The sequence below is a fragment of the Bos indicus x Bos taurus genome, chromosome 23 (genome assembly GCF_003369695.1).
Source record: "Bos indicus x Bos taurus breed Angus x Brahman F1 hybrid chromosome 23, Bos_hybrid_MaternalHap_v2.0, whole genome shotgun sequence".
Lineage (NCBI taxonomy): Eukaryota > Metazoa > Chordata > Mammalia > Artiodactyla > Bovidae > Bos > Bos indicus x Bos taurus.
In genome coordinates, this window is record NC_040098.1 from 27,570,760 (window position 1) to 27,588,167 (window position 17,408).

Sequence of the window (17,408 nt, forward strand, 5' to 3'; positions counted from 1 at the left end):
GGTAGAACCCAGGGCATCCAATTCCAACTGTTTAGCCAGTTTTCCCATGAATTGCTGAGGTGTCAACATATTTCAAGGCCCTGTTTGTCAGATTTCTTGCTGCTTCCTGATTTGTTGGTGGAGAAGTAGCAAGCTTCCTCCAAAAATAGACATAGGCCCATTCTTTCTGCAGTTAGAAGATCTAATCTCCTTCTATTTTGGAGGATCATGGCAGTCAGGTAAGCTTGCTGGGTGTGGATAATGATAAGACTAGTAGCTAGTTAGTCTAGGCTCTCAGTGAGGTCTTTAGAAAGGCTTTGGTAGTAATTTAAAGAGGTTGTGAGTCCTGCAGTCCCTGTTCCAATCCCAGTTTCTATTCCTAAACTGATTAACAGGGGAATGAATTGAATTGCCCATTTGGGTCAGTTATGAATTAGTGGGATAGGGAGGGTCTAATATTTAGGAGCAATAGAAACATCCAGAGCTAGATATACCAGGGTGAATGTTCTTGTCCAGTTAGTGGGAAAACATAAATAGGTGGTGGTTCCAAATAAGAAAAATATTCCAAGTGTAAGAAGACAACAGCTGAAATTAATAGCAAATAGGAGTCTTTCTGGGAACTTGTTAGTAGTTTCTGAGACTGACAGTGAACTCACCAGTGTAGTCCCTACAAAAAGAGTATTTATGCCATATGTAGAAGGGAGTCTCCCTGAGAAAGCAAAAGAATGTCCTGAAGTTCCTGATATTTTGTAGACGGAGAGGCCTGAAGGAAAGGAGAGTTGTGAAGTGTAATTACAGACATGCGATGGCATAGTTCCTAGTTGGGGGTAAGAATTGTTTACAGAGTTTTGTGTAGAAAAACAGAAAGGAGTCTGTTGTTGTAGATGAACGTCAGAGGTTGGGGGGGGGGGGGCGGCGGGGAGCGTGTCTTCCTATCAGTTCAGTTCAGTAGCTCAGTCGTGTCCAACTCTTTGCGACCCCATGAATCGCAGCATGTCAGGCCTCCCTGTCCATCACCAGCTCCCAGAGTTCACTCAAACTCACGTCCATCGAGTCAGTGATGCCATCCAGCCATCTCATCCTCTGTCGTCCCCTTCTCCTCTTGCCCCCAATCCCTCCCAGCATCAGAGTCTTTTCCAATGAGTCAACTCTTCGCATGGGGTGGCCAAAGTACTGGAGTTTCAGCTTTAGCATCATTCCTTCCAAAGAACACCCAGGGCTGATCTCCTTTAGAATGGACTGGTTGGATCTCCTTGCAGCCCAAGAGACTCTCAAGAGTCTTCTCCAACACCACAGTTCAAAAGCATCAAATCTTTGGCACTCAGCTTTCTTCACAGTCCAACTCTCACATCCATACATGACCACTGGAAAACCCATAGCCTTGACTAGATGGAGCTTTGTTGGCAAAGTAATGTCTTCCTATAGCTGGTCCTTTATGAGTAAAAGGGAGATCTGTAAGGAGGGAGGTCAATATCTTGTCAGGATTGTGAATTTGATCAATTGAATATAAATAACATATGTATGATGAAAAGATTCTCCTCTGTATGTGTGATAAAAAGAGTTGTTATGTGAGTCCATTTGCCTGTGGAAATGAGACGCACCTATCCTCCAGGAGAGGAGATGGATAAGTAAATCCAACAATCACTGGCCAGGGTTGGGTTTTAGGTATTGAGTAAACGATGGATCAGATTTAGAGTTCTGAATAGGTAGGCAAGGTTTGGGGAAGGGTGAGTTATAGGCAAGGTATTATTGTGAGGTTTGGACTGTAAAAGAAGAGGGAGTAATAGTAAAATCATGATGTGATGTCTCATGTCTAAGGGGAGAAAATTATAAAAATAAGAATCCAGGTGTAGAAAGAAATTTGAGTGTGAACTCTATGAAATCTCCCTGGAGCCAAAGATTGTTTATAAAGTCAAGGAGTAAAGGGCAATCAGTAACAATGGTGTCTCCAGGAAAGGTAAGGGTTTGTGTTACTATGTGAAGAAAAGTGGATAATGAATTCATCTTGGCTGATCACAGTAAGAGGAGGACCACGCTCCAGAAAAAAAAAAAAAAACAAGAACTATGCAGAAGTAGGTAAAGCAGAGGGAAAGCTTTTGAATAATAGTCCACTCAGGGGGAGACATAAAGTCCTATTGCGAATAAGGTAGGTAGGGGAAATCCCAGTCCAATTAGTAACCAGTACATCTGTTTTTATTTTATTGATTGGTATTTGGTTTCGGCTATTCTGTTTCTTCAGGAATTCCATCCAGTCAAAGCCTGGTGGGTCTCAGAACAGTGCTGGTGTAGCAAAGAGTTTCGAGCTAGGAATGTTTCTTAGTGGAGATGGAGAGACTCCTGGGGCCCATTCTAATCTAGAGATGGTGGCTCAGCTGGTAAAGAATCTGCCTGCAATGCAGGAGACCTGGAATCGATCCCTGGGTTGGGAAGATCCCCTGAAGAAGAGAACGGCTTCCCACTCCAGTTTTCTGGCCTGGAGAATTCCATGGACTATTTCATATGGTCGCAAAGATCAGACATGACTGAGCGACTTTTACTTTCATTTTCACAAAACGATGAGTAAAGACATGCCAGTTTAGCAGCTGTGGTATGGTTAAAGCAACCTCAAATGGACCAGTCGATCGAGGCTGGAGAGCTTTATAGTATAAGGTCTTAAGTAGGACTCCCAGTATGAGTGTTAGGTCAGCTGGATTTGTTTGATGAGGCCTTGGGAGAGAGTGATGTGCATGCTTTCTCACAAGGGGTCTAATAAGATTAAGGATGGGAAGATACTCTTCTAGCAAGGGGCTTGCAGTAGGGAATTGACCTAAGAGAAAAGGGCATCCATACATGAGCTCAAAAGGACTGAGGAAAGACAGAGCCCGTGGAGTAGCCCTAATGCAACCCAAAGCCATGGGAAGGAATTCAGTCCATGGCCTTTGTAGTTCTAGAGTTTGGTTAGGTGTGTTTTGAGAATAGACTTTGCCTTTTCTACTTTTCCTGAGGTTTGGGGTCTGTAAGGAATATATAGTTTCCAGGTTATGCCAAGGGATTGGGCTACTTGTTGAGTGATTTGGGAAATAAAAGCTGGCCATTTTCAGATTGGAGGGGGAGTGGGAGGCCAAGGGATGATTTCTCATATGAGAAACTGTGTTACCTCTGAGGCAGTTTCTGATCTCATAGGCAAAGCCTCAATCCACCCTGAAAAAGTGTCTACTAGAGTAAGCATGAGTTTTATTTTTCATGTTGGAGGCATGTGAGCAAAGTCAGTTTACCAGTCATCCCCTGGGATAGTTGAGCCTGATGTGTTGGGAATGAGAAAATAAGCTTTAAGTCTCCCTGCAGTGAGACTGAGGAGCAGATAATGCAAGACTGAGTGATTTGTTGTAGGACTGAAAGAAGGTTAGGATAAGTGATAAGAGATCTTAAGAGATGATAAAGCAGTTTAGTGCCTATGTGTAGGGCCTGATGAATGTGCAGGGCCTGATAAATGTCCATAAGAATCTGTGTGGCCTGAGATTTGGGGAGAAGATAACAGCTCTGTTTTTGTAACATCTCTCTTTGTGGTTGTGCTCCCTCTTATAATAATCATGTTTTTTACTTCAGAGAAGTAAAGAGGCTTTATGTTGGGGATTACTATGAGTTGTTGAGCAGGTGATGGGAGTGAGGCTTATTTTGCTTCTCTGTCTGTGGCATTGTTGCCCCATGAAATGGGGTCTGAGGCCACCTGGTGACCTGGACAATGTATGATGCCTACTTCAGTTGGCATGTTATCTGCATTTAAAGGCTGGAGTATAAATGGGGCATTAGTTATGGGAGAGCCTTTCATAAATAAGAGCCTTCATTCTTTCAAGATGGCAGCATGTGAGTGTATGATGTGGAGAGTATATTTAGAATCAGTGTACATGTTTGTTCTGTTAGCTATGAGGGTAAGTGCTCTAGTTAGTGCAATAAGTTCTGCCTATTGGGAAGAGGTTCCTGAGGGGATGGGTTGGGAATCAATAACTTCAGACAACTGCATGTGCAGCTATCTTTTTTTTCCTTCTGATGTCGTAACAAAACTGCCATCAATATACCAAGTAAAGTCAGGGTTATTTAAAGGGGCTGAGGAAATGTGCAAGAAATGGTCAGGTCTTCTAATGCCTCTTTACAAGTATGGATGGGGGACTCAGAAAAATTAGGAATAAGTGTGGCAGAGTTAAGAGTAGGACAGCATTCAAAGAAGAACATGGGAGATTCAGGAAGGGCGACATGAATTAGTTGGATGTGTAGAAGAGATAGAAGTGAGAGGGTAACAGGCAGGAAGGCCAGGGGTCTCCAAATAGAGGAAATAGCCTGCAAGTGTCAGACATTTTTATCTCTCTTAAGCGGCAGGAGGAAACAAACTAGCAATATTTTTTCCTTCTCTATACAAATTTAAAGGGAGGTTTCTCTTAAAATATTGTGTTGCCATAATGACACCCGGCTTCGCCTGAAGTTAGCTATTCTCGAGTCTAGAGATAACAATGCCTTTTTCTTATGAAAATGTTTGTCTTAAGCTATGCTAATGTACTATGCCTTTACCCCAAACTCTGTCTCCAAGTCGGTTCTGCCTCTTGGCCCAGAACCTACTTGACAAACCAGTATGGATATTGTTCCCCTAATCTATGTAAATGAAACTATTTGTATGGTGGTCTGCCCTTCTTCAAGATTCAAGTTAATCATGTTATGGCCCAGGATAAACCATTTGGTGCCAAGATTATCCCAAAATGCATCTTATGGGTGAGGGGCCTGGTGCCATTCTGAATTTTAAGACACTCCTTTCTTTCATTAACAGACTGCTAGTGACTATATAACATCCAGCTAAAGACTAGCAGAGGGGTACTCTTCTGCCCCCTTCTGATGCCTATGTCAGAAGCTTTCTCTATCTCCTTTATACTTTCATAAAACTTTATTACACAAAAGCTCTGAGCGATCAAGCCTCGTCTCTGGCCCCGGATTGAATTCTTCTCCTTCGGGGGCCAAGAATCCCGGTGTATTCGCGTGACTCAACAACAACCTTTCAGAAGGGTCATGGATTTGTGAGAAAGTAAGTCCTTAAAGTCATGTGGTGAATGAATGACAGTGGGCCCTTCAAAAGTATGTTTTTTACTTTCCTGAACAAGCAGTGCAGCTGCTGCCAGAGCATGCAGACTTACTGGCCATCCTCAGTATCTAATTGCTTTGATAGATAAGTAATAGGGTCAAAGGAGGGGCCCTGATTTTGTCCCAAAACTCCTAGGGCAATTTTGTGTCTCTCAGTAGTGTAGAGTATAAAGGAGTGAGAAAGGTCAGAAGTGTTAGAACTGGGGCTGAGAAAATGGCTTGCTTAAGGCTGTTAAAGCCTGAATGCGTATTTGATTTTAGCCGTAGGGATTTTGAAAGATCTTCTCTGGTGGTTGATATAGGGATTGTGCCAAGAGGGCAAAATTAGAAATCCAAAATTAGATATCCAGCTAATCCCAAGGACAGGATCTCTGTTTTGGATGTAGGGAGTGGTAGGGTGGATATAAGGGCCTTTCTACCAGAAGTGATATATCTTTCGGTTGGTGTCAAAAGGACTCTGAGATAGGTGACTCTAGGAAGAGAGAGCTGAACCTTGGTTGGAGATACTCTATACCCTCAATTGACTACAAAATTGAGTTATATAGTATATTGTTGAGAGTGTGTAAGTGAAGGACTACAAAGGAGGACATCACCCACATATTGGGGGACAGTACTTGGAATAAGGTCAAGAGAGGTTAGGTCTGATGCTAGAGCTTGGCCAAAGAAATGAGGGCTTTCACGAAAGCCTTGTGGGAGGACTGTCCACGTCAGCTATTGGGAGTGATGATTGTATGAATCAGTCCAGGTAAAGGGAAAGAGGTCTTGAGAGTCTGGGTGTAAAAAGATGGTAAAGAAGGCATCCTTGCAGTCTAGAAGAGTGAAGTGGGTAGTGGAAGAGGGAATGAGAGAGAAGAGTCTAGGGATTTGGAATTACTGAGTGTATGGGAATAACAGTTGCAATGATAAGTCTCAGGTCCTGGATCAGGTGATAGGAGCTATTTGGCTTTTTGATGGGTAAGATAGGGGTATTATAGGGAGAGTGGGTTGGGCACAAGAGACCCTGATGTAGGAGTTTAGCAATGATAGGCTTTAGCCCTTATTGATATTTCTGAGAGATGGAGTATGGTTGTTGATTGCGGAATATAGAGGGGCCTTTGAGACAAATATGAATTGGAGCATGGTGAGAGGTGAGAGATGGGTTGTCTGTATCCCAAACTATGGGGTTTATGGACAAGGAGGGCAATGGGGAAGGGGAAGGGGAAGAGGAGGTGGGATTGAGGAGCAGTAACCAGACTAGACCAGAAGGTGGACTTGGGATAGTAATAGAGGCTTTGAATTTTGAAAAAAGTTCTCTCAAAAGAATAGGAGTGGGGCATTTTAGGAGTAGGAGAAAAGAATGGGAAAATGGGGTATCTTGAAGTGTGCAAGATAAAGGCTCAGTTTTCATGGCATAAACATTAAACAGTCAACCCGCATAACAGAGACCTGAGAAGCCTTGGTTTTTCCAGAGTAGGCAGGCAGAGCAGAGTAAGTGGCCCACGTGTTGAAGAGAAAAGAGATTGGCTTATCTGCCACTGTGAGAGTTACTCTGGGTTCAGTAGACGTGATGAGAGTTGGGGCCTGGAGCCCTGGGCACCTTCAGTCTTCAGCGGAAAGCCTGAGGAAGCTAGGCAGAGCTGGGTCAGAGGATTCACGCTCAGGACCAGGAGGGGATGTCTGATCCCTAGAGGGGAATTTGGGAACTTGACCTTCCAATGTCCCTTTATGCCACAGCTGGTACACTGACCTGGAGAGAGCCGCAGGTCTATGCAAGAATGGCTCAGTGGCCTTCTTTGCCACATTTGAAGCAAGGCAGGTGGCTTCTTGTCTTTGTTGGTTGATGGAGGTTTGGAGCCATGGAGGGCAGAGGCTAAAAGGTGGTATTTGGCCTGATCTCATTGGGCTTCCTCTAGCTTTGCCTGTTCTTCCTGGTTATTGAAAATCTTAAAAGCTAAATTTAAAAGGTCTTGTTAGAAGGTTTAGGAGCTTCTTCTGCTTTTTAGTTTCTTTAGGATGTCTGGGGACTATTGGGAGATAAAATGGGTATTAAGGACAGTGGTGCCTTCTGTAGAAGTGGGGTCTAATCTTGTATATTTTTCTGGACTTCTGTTAACCTGGCTAGAAATTGTTCTGGGTATTCATCTAGTCCTTGAGTTATTAGCCAGAGCATATCAAAGTTGACTCTATTATCTGGCCATTGATGAGTAGTACCTTAATAGAAACTCAAGCCAATCAGACACTAAAGGTGTCCCCACAAGAGAGAGCAACGATGTAGTCTTCACAAGATCTAAAATGTTTACTCCCAAAAATAGTCTAAGAAAGTAAAGGGCCTTCATTGTACAGGCAGTGCACTGAAGGAGAAGATGGCAAAGGCCTTATAGTTAGGGACCCTTTATGACAAATTCCCTCAAAATTGGCATGCTCTGAGAGGTAGCATGACTGAGAGTTGCTCAGTCATGTCTGATGTGACCCCATGGACTATATCCTGCCAGGCTCCTCTGTCCATGAAATTCTCCAGACAAGAATACTGGAGTGGATAGCCATTCTCTTCTCCAGGAGATCTTCTGACCCAGGGATTGAAGCCAGGTTTCCTGCACTACCAGCAGATTATTTACCAAGAGTTGTCATAACCAGACAAAAAGGTTGCTCGGAATTCTAGTCTATTTGACGGGCTGCCATATATAGACCATATGTTACTGGGGTCCAGCCCCGGTTGGATCCAGGGATTCCCTCGGGAGGACGGTGTTGGCGATTGAGAGAAATAGAGAAAGAGATAAGAAAGAATTTTGCAGTTAAGAAAATAGAGGAGAGAAAAGAGGCTGATATTCCTTAGTTTACTCAGAAAGCCAATAAAGCCCCAGCATGGGACTTGCTCTGTTCATGTAGGCTGCAGGCGCCCACTCAATAGCTGAAGGTGCCCCACCTTAGGCACCTTCTCGAGTGGGTCTCAGAAGCCCAGGCAGGAAAGTGAACACAGAGGGCCCCTGCACTCCAGGGAATCAGCCTGAAAAGGAAAAGGAAAGAGAAAGAACGACATGAGGAGACCAAGCTTTGGTGAGCAAGGCCCACACTTTATTTTCCAAAGTAGTTTTTATACCTTAAGTTGTGCATAGAGGATAATGGGGGGAGGGGTGGAGTCATGCAAGGTCAGCAGTCCTTGATTCTTATCGAAGCCAGGCTTTCTTTCTGCAAACTTATCATATGCAAAAGCTTTAGGTGATTTACATCATCTCCTGGCCAGGAGGCCTGTTAACATTTTATGACCCTTTCTTCAGAAAACTTATTTTTCTCTAAAGGTGATTATTCTAAAGTCAGGTGCCACCCTCAAAAAGCATTAGATAAAGTTGCATTCCTATAAGGCAAAAGTGTGGTGGGCTATAACAAGAAAAGAATTAACTCAAGGGTCCAAGGTTACAAACATCAAAGCTACTACTTACATTTCTATATACCAACTATATTAATCAATACACTCCCAGGGACACAGTAGGTAAGGGATATGGAAACTTGGCAGCAAGCATTAGCTCAACAAAGAAATCTTCTACTAGTCTTATTCTAAGAATTTTAACACTGAGAAGCTCTGCATTGTTAGAATATCTTAAGCTTCCTGTGCCTTTCGTGGTTGGGAGGCTGTGAACAATCACATGCGTAGCTGCAGGAGTCCAAACAAACCTGTCAGGCAAACTAGAAAGTCATCAGAGGGGTTTGAATTGAAACACTCCTATTACGCCCAGGAGACTTATTAACTAGAGTTTTAAGTTGATTTTCTTCAGAGAAAGGTGGTCGGAGATAGCCCCTGTTAATGTCAGAGGAGTTGGTAAAAGTCATAAAATAGTAAAACAGACAGATTCTGGTTTTGGGGTAGATGCTCAGGCAGATCCGGTGGGGATGGGGGGGGGGGGGGCGTTGCGCCCTTGAGCCCTGACTCGCCTTGCCCATCAGGGCTCTCCCACATGACCTTGTCATGGGTGGGAACTCCCGTGCTGGCTCCCACCAATATGTTACCTTGGTATGCAGAGAACACACCCTCAAAACACAGAAAAAAATCTGAGAAGAGGAGGTAAAACATTTACATCGCAAAGACACAAGGACAAAAGTGCAAGTTCGCCCATAGAAAAGGTTTTTTTTTTTCCCCCTTTAAAGTCAGAATTCTGAAAAGATGTTCCAACAAGCAAGGTCTTTTTTATCTGTGCATGCAAAAATATAATTTTGGTATGTCAGTTCAGTTCAGTTCAGTCACTCAGTCACGTCCGACTCTTTGGGAGCCCATGAATCGCAGCACGCCAGGCTTGCCTATCCATCACCAACTGCCAGAGTTCACTCAGACTCATGTCCATCGAGTCAGTGATGCCATCTAGCCATCTCATCCTCTGTCCTCCCCTTCTCCTCCTGCCCCCAATCCCTCCCAGCATCAGAGTCTTTTCCAATGAGTCAACTCTTCGCATGGGGTGGCCAATGTACTGGAGTTTCAGCTTGAGCATCATTCCTTCCAAAGGACACCCAGGGCTGATCTCCTTTAGAATGGACTGGTTGGATCTCCTTGCAGTCCAAGGGACTCTCAAGAGTCTTCTCCAACACCACAGTTCAAAAGCATCAATTTTTCGGTACTCAGCTTCCTTCACAGTCCAACTCTCACATCCATACATGACCACTGGAAAAACCATAGCTTTGACTAAACGGACCTTTGTTGGCAAAGTAATGTCTCTGCTTTTCAACATGCTATCTAGATTGGTCATAACTTTTCTTCCAAGGAGTAAGCGTCTTTTAATTTCATGGCTGCAGTCACCATCTGCAGTGATTTTGCAGCCCAAAAAAATAAAGTCTGACACTGTTTCCACTGTTTCCCCATCTATTTCCCATGAAGTGATGTCAAAAGAGCCTCATTTTGCCCATTTTTAGGGTGAAATGTCTTTTAATTCACAACAAAGCAAGTACTTGTAAGTATAAATGCTGTACATACACAACAAAATCGTCCCAATGTGTCTCAACTGAGGATAAACCTCTCAGTGTCTTTCAACTGAGCAAAAGTTTCTCAGTGTCTTTTACCTGTTGACCTAATGGTCTGGGAACAAGTGATGATAATGAAGACAGAACACAAAATCTGGAGCAATGGGTCAGAAGACCTGCAGCCTCTACTGGACTGAGATGCAGAGTCCACTCTGAGTCCAGCTTTTGTTGCTAATTGCAGACTACAAGACTTTATTTGATCTTATCTTTCCCAACACACTACACTGACATAGTCCAGATCTCCTTGTTTTTACCCCAGGCTGTTCCCATCTGGGCTAGTCTCAGGAACAATTAGCAACTGCGTAGGCAATGTTCATGCCTGATGCCAACCCGGTGTTCCAAAGTCCATACTTTCATGATCCCAGTCATACTCCCTTCCGGGTTCACCCTTGGGGTTTGTAACAAGAAGATTATTCTTAAGAAAAACACAGTTTCTTAATATATGCTGTTTTTCCAGGTGCAATTCTATGAAATTTCTCAGGGCTGTGAAAGTACATTATCAAGAATTCCCACTACATTCACCCAGGCATCTCTTCTTGACACTAAATTTCAGACAGAGATTTAACACCACAGACTAAAACTCAGGCTCATCAGTAAAATGGGAGATCCAAGATCCACCCAGAATCATCTGGACTCTCTGAGGAGGCAGATGGGCACAAAAAACTTCTGCTAGTGACAAAGCTAGAGATCCTCATGGAGTTCAGGTGAAGGAGAGAAGTATGTTTTTGGTTCCTTTGTTGGTCACCAAACCAAAATTATTGACTGAAAAACAAATGCACAAGCTTAAAGTTTCAAGTTATGTTTTATCTGGGGACCTTACTCAGGACTACAATCTGGGAGACAGGATCCCAGAGAGTTCTGAGGAACTCTTCCAGAGAGGTAAGAAAGGATTCAAGATATCTTGAAGTTTTTACTGGGGGGAGGGGGGGAACTGTAGTAGAAACACATCAAGATTACCTCTGAGAATAATTTTAAAAAGAACGAAACAGGCATCTCAAGTTAATGATGTTAATGCCTTTCTATGTGTGGTAAGATATAAGTGTCTGGGCTCACCGAAATTATTCCTTTGACATGCATCATAACTACTGGGCCAGTATCCTGTTTTTCTCCATCCTGAATCCACTCTCGGGTTCTGATGGCTTCATGGTGAGCAATATTCATTGCTTACCAAAATGTCAGGTTAAGATTTTTTTCTCTGCAAGAACAAATCTTCCATTCTACCCAAGATAAAAATACTTGTTTCCTTGGTATTTTTCAGGACTTTTTGTTTCTTTGGTTTTTTTTTTCTAATTACATTCATCTTATCTATTTACTGAGCAGTGGAATTTTATTTTCACTTTCATATACTATATTGCTTTTCCTTGAAATTGGCATGAGGTTTTCCATTATATTTTTCAGAACAACTCAAGAAAGAAAATGGTAAGTTTTATGACCTTTTAAAAAGATTTATTTCCTAGACATGTTTTTTCCCCTTATTTTATTTTCTGTATTGGCTTTCCTTGAAATTTACATGAGTTTTTCCATTATATTTTTCAGAACAACTCAAGAAAGAAAATGGTAAGTTTTATGACTTTTTTAAAAAGATTTATTTCCTATATATATTTTTCCTCTTATTTTATTTTCTGTATTGGTTTTCCTTGAAATCTACCTGAGTTTTTCCTTTATATTTTTCAGAACAATTCAAGAAAGAAATTGGTAAGCTTTGTGACTTTTTTTTTTAATTAAAAAAAAATTTGACATGAATCCACCACGGGTGTACATGTGTTCCCCATCCTGAACCCCCCTCCCACTTCCCTCCCTCCCATCCCTCTGGGTCATCCCAATGCACCAGCCCCGAGCACCCTGTCTCATGCATCGAACCTGGACTGGTGATTCATTTCACATATGATAATATACATGTTTCAATACCATTCTCTCAACTCATCCCACCCTCACCCTCTCCCACAGAGTCCAAAAGGCTGTTCTATACATCTGTGTCTCTTTTCCTGTGACTTTTTTAAAAAGATTTATTTCCTAGATATAGTTTTCCTCTTATGACATTCGCCTCTTACATACTCCTGTCTTTCCTTTGCCTTCTTGTGAATTTCAAATTACCTTATCCATTTTCTTTTTGGCTTCATGAACTCCTCCTGTATTAAGTCTCTTAATTCCCTCCTCTAGTTTTTAATCTTCCTTTTTATTTTATCTTTCTGGTGATTACCATGACTTCATTATAAGGTTGGTGAAAAAAAAAAGATTGGTGAGATCAAAGGGATTAAGCTAAGAAGAATGTTGTTATTTCCATTCAATAGAAAGTTTCTTTTAACTTTGGTTTTTCTCATGTGCTCTGAGATGGAGTCCCCATTTTTTATATATTATATTCTTTCAACTTAAGAATAGTGTTCAGACTCCAAAGCTGCTGAATAAGTTCTTCCTTTGTTGACCTTTCAAACACTTTGCATATACTAATGTCAAGTGTAATCTTGATACACTTTGCTTGACCATAATCTCCAGTAATCTAAGGTATATAAATATTTTTACATGAATTTGCATCACTTTTTCTTTCCAAGCAAAATTATTACTGTTTATTCATTTTTATTTTAACTATTTAATAGCTAATTCAACAAATTTCTCTTCCTTCAGGGTCTTGAACATACATTTTTCAGTCACTCAAATAAACTTCATTGATATTTTATATGTAAATTCTATGGCTATTTTCTAAAATAATTCTACATTATTTTTAGTATCCTACTACAAGAATTATTAAATCTTTATGTCCATTCATATCTGATTATATTCTTCAAACTATAGTGAAGTTTCCAGATGGAATGAACTTTACACATTTCTTTCATTGCTTTTGAAATGGACATTACTTAGCAAGTTTCAGACACAAATATTGACAGATGTATGGCATTACTTGCATCTTCTTCATGATGTTAAGAAAATTTGTTTATATACATGCATGATTGTGTATTTTCTTTCAGAGAGGAAGAAGGCTCAATTCAAGTCTGGTGAGTAATGATTATCTCTCAGACACCTTCACTGTTCTGTTTTTCTTAGGTTCTGCCCCTATGCTAGTGGGATAGAATGCAAAAATATTTTTTAAAAAAATGTTTAGTGTAAGCAAAACAGCACTGGAAGCATTATCTTTATAAATATCAATGCTTTAATAAATTCTCTCTGAAGTGAAGCCACTAATGATGACTCAGCATGTAATCCTTCCTCTCCCCTTTCCTTCTTTCCATCTCTGCTCCTTCCTTCATGCTTCTATCCCTGCCACCTTTGTTTTTTCTATACTTCTATCTATCCTTCACCTGATAATTTTATCACCATGTTTGAAATTGGAATATAAGGATATAGGATATAAAGAGAAAGTTCAAAGGATTCAATAGAAGAAATAGGACAAAGACAAATATTTCTTATATTTGCTTTTAACATAACAAAAAAGACAAAGAAGACATGCAAGAATAAAAGTTGTTTTTTCTATTTTGTTCATTTGCAGCATGGAGGGAAATACCATTATATGCTGGTAAGCAACATGGACTCTGATGAAGAAAATTCTATTATCAAAGATATTTTAAATGAACACCCTACTGTGTGCAAAATGGTTTGCTGAAAATCAAGGAAACTCCAAGGCTTTATTCCATGAATTCAGTAGATTGCTCATTATTCTAACAGATAATAATGTGTTTGGAACATTACATCTTAACAGCTTTATTATTTTTAGTTGCATATAACATTGTGATTTGAGTGAAGGTAGAATGGTTATCATCTGCTAAAATTTGAAGAATCTAAAGTGAACAATAAGTTATTTGTTCAGACCCATCATATCCTGTATTTCCTTTCAAACATCCCAAATAGATTGCAAATATTTGTCCTATATGAATTTTGGATGAGGAGAGCATAGCATTGGCACAGGTCTTCAAGTCATACATAATTTAGCATCTTGTAAAAAGAGGTTCAAGTGTATAAAAAGAGGTTGGTTTTTCTTTTCTTTTTTTGTTGCTGTTATTCTTCAATTAAGACGTTTATTACCATAGTATTCTGGACAGACAGGAAGCTCTATCCGTCAGATGATGGATTCTTATGTTCATTTGCTCTTTGCAGACTGGAGGAAAGAAGAGTTCCAGACTGGTAAGTCTGTAATGATCCAAAAGAGACCCAGCTCCTTGTGGGGTAGTCCCAGGGAGGATGGGTGAGGGAGGTGAACTGGATCTTCCCAGGGCCAGAGGAGCCCTCACGGAAGGGAGACTGTGGCCTAAGCCTACTGAGACCCTCCCAGAAACTTGATGATCCCTTGTCTTTGCAGTAAATCTGACTCTGGATGCAGCCACTGCCCATCCTGCCCTCTTCCTGTCTGAAGAGGGGAGAAGAGTAACATGGCAAGAACCATGTCAGGAACTTCCCAGCTGCCCAGAGAGATTTGTCTCCATTCCCTGTGTGCTTGGTCAGCTACACGTCAGCTCAGAGAGATACTTCTGGGAGGTGGAGGTTCAGGACACACATTCCTGGGACCTGGGAGTTTGTAGGAATAATGTAGCAAGGAAGGGGAGGGTCACAGTGTCACCGCAGAATGGTTTCTGGGCCATTAGGCTCTATGACGGGGAGTACTGGGGCCTCACATCCCCAGAAACTTCTCTTACTCTAAAAGAAAAACTCTGTAGGGTGGGAGTATTCGTTGATTATAAGGCTGGAGATGTATCTTTCTATAACATGACAGATGGATCCCACATCTACACATTTTCCAAACAAGCATTTTATGGTGGCCTAAGACCACTTTTTAGACTTTGGTCCTCTGACTCAGGCCCTCTGACCATTGTCCAGGTGGACTAGAACACAATGATGCTGTAATTCATATGCCTAACCTTCCATGATGATTACAGTTCTCCCCACTAGACACAAATTTTTTTTCTTCCTCCTTTACTGACTTATTCTCAGTTGAAGCTCTGATACACAGACTGATGGTTGTCTCCCATATTAATTCTCCCTTCTTCCTAAGTTATAGGTCCCTCTTCTTATCACTATGCCTATGACAGCCTAGTACAAAGATTAGATTTCCTTGCATCCCCTGCTGAATGTGACTAAATTATGACCAGTGCATTTTAAGATGAATTATTCTGTATGACTCTTTGGAAAAGACCCTGATCCTGGGAAAAATTGAGGGCAGAGGAGAAGAGGATGACAGAGGATGAAGTGGTTGGATGGCAACACTGATTCAGTGGACATGAACTTGGGCAAACTCTGGGAGATGGTGAGGGACAAGGAAGCGTGGAGTGCTACAGTCTGTGGGGTTGTGAAAAGTTGGGCACAGCTTGTCAACTAAACAACAATATTCAGTATGATCTCTGGAATGTGTTTTTAAAGGAAAATTATGTGATTTTCTTCTTTTCTCTAATTATTTGGATGGCTGGAATGTGCCATGATGGATGGATCTCTAAGAACATCTCTGACCATGTAATATGATACAGACAGAAAAGATATTGATAGAATGAGTCTAGAGTTTTGACAGCTTTATGAAACTACTATATGCTCACTTTCTGAATTACTTCCAGTAAGAAATAAATTTTATATCTTTAAACCATTTGTATGTTGTATTTTTGTCTGTTGTGACTGAATCCAATACTAACTCAATCACCCTCCCTTTAAGGATGGTGGCAGATGACTTCCACAGTTGAATATTCAGATGAAACAGTAAATGTAAAGTCCTGTACTTGCTTGCTCAGCTACTCCAGTGTGTCAGTCTCATTTAGGGTCTTCCAATTTCTCCTGAATCCTCAGTACCTCTTGACTTTACTTCCCACCCTCTCCTTTGTGGTTACCATGGTTAATAATTTTAGGTATTATCTTACTAATGAGTAAAAATCCCTGGCCTCATTGCCCTTATATCACATGTACTTGGAAAAACACATCCAAATATGGATAAATCTAATTACCTATCTCTCATACTGGCAGTTAAACATGCTATAGAAATCCACACATGTGAGCAGATGGTTCCTCTTTACTTGTATGATTTACCTATCACAACTTGGACACCAGCACTATCAAGTAATCCTCTCATTCATTAAAAAAATCTACCTTCATTAAACTTCCAAATCTACTCCCACCTTTACTCAATATATGACCGTGTTCCCACTTTGAAAATAATATTAATAATAATAATCAATTAGAAGACAATTATCTCATCTTTGCAATAATAAATACAACAAACCTAAATCTCCACCTCCCCATTACTCCTCTCTCACTGTGTTATTAACAGAAGTATTTCCCTTTCTTCACAGGAACACCAACCAATCTTTATCTCCATTCATTCTGTACTGGGCTCTCTGGACTTCAATCCTTCAGTTGTTCCTCTCAGACTTTCCTCAAGATTTTTCCCACAAACCTTATGTTTTTCAAAATCTTGTCCACCTTAAAAATCAAAACAATACAATTTTCTACCTACCCTAAATCCTCCTCTATACTCTTCTTTCATAAACTCCTCAAAATAATTACATAAAAACTGTGTATTTGTGTGATTCCCATTTCCTTCTTCATATACTCTAGGTTATGGGTTAAACTGTATCTCCCTCACCACCTTTCCTAAATTCACGTATTGAAAGCCCTTACCTCCAGGACCTCTGAATGTGACTTTGTTTGGAAATAGGTTCATTGCAGGTGTCATTAAAGATGGAGTACAGTGCATCCCTAGTACAGTAAGACTGTTGACCCTAAAAAGGGTGGGGGGAGGGGGAGAAATTTAGACATCCACATAGGCACAAGGAGAATGCCATGTGAAGTCTGAAGTCTGCTTCCACAGCCAAGGAATGCACAAGATTGCTAACAAAGTACCAGCTGCTAGGAGAGAAACTTGGAACAGATTCCTCCCCAGCACCTTCAAAAAGAACATAGCCCTGCCACACCTCAGTATCACAATTCTTGCACCCAGAACTGTGATATAATAAACTTCAGTCATTTAAGGCAATCAATGTGTGATACTTCATTACAGTCTATTAATAGTCCCAGCAAAACAATGTACTATTTTTTATTTTGGTTTGTTAAACACAATCTGATCATTTATTCTTTAAAAAAAAAATAATAACCCAAAACCTGTTACAGAAACTCCAGAGAATTTCTGCATTTATATAAACTTCATGAAACAGTTGAAAACCAACATAGAAAAAAAATTTTAAATTCTACGACTGTAATGAATTTATGTAAAGTACTTAATTCTGTGATAATTATGTCTGTATTTCACTGTTCATAATTCCACATGCCTGAATACCTATTGTTTCATGTTAAAGCTATCAATATCCTTAATTCCTATTTTACAGATGAGTAAAGTAAGGCTTTGATTATTTATATTGTTATCAGACTTTTAATATTTC

General features: G+C 40.7%; 1 protein-coding gene across 1 annotated transcript; it reads left to right on the top strand.

Moving 5' to 3' along the window:
* Positions 1 to 207: 207 nt before the first annotated feature.
* LOC113881440 (butyrophilin subfamily 1 member A1-like) lies at positions 208 to 15,622 on the top strand. The gene is made up of 8 exons (XM_027524478.1): positions 208 to 218; positions 2,219 to 2,354; positions 10,890 to 10,944; positions 11,740 to 11,760; positions 13,029 to 13,055; positions 13,547 to 13,573; positions 14,152 to 14,178; positions 14,354 to 15,622. Exons 1-8 carry the CDS (start codon positions 208 to 210, stop codon positions 14,875 to 14,877), a joined length of 828 nt encoding a protein of 275 aa, XP_027380279.1. The 3' UTR covers positions 14,878 to 15,622.
* Positions 15,623 to 17,408: the final 1,786 nt, after the last annotated feature.

Coding starts and splice junctions, on each gene's coding strand:
- LOC113881440 (XM_027524478.1), top strand. Junction 13,056..13,546: donor GAAGGCTCAATTCAAGTCTG/GTGAGTAATGAT, acceptor GTTCATTTGCAG/CATGGAGGGAAATACCATTA. Junction 13,574..14,151: donor GGAAATACCATTATATGCTG/GTAAGCAACATG, acceptor TGCTCTTTGCAG/ACTGGAGGAAAGAAGAGTTC.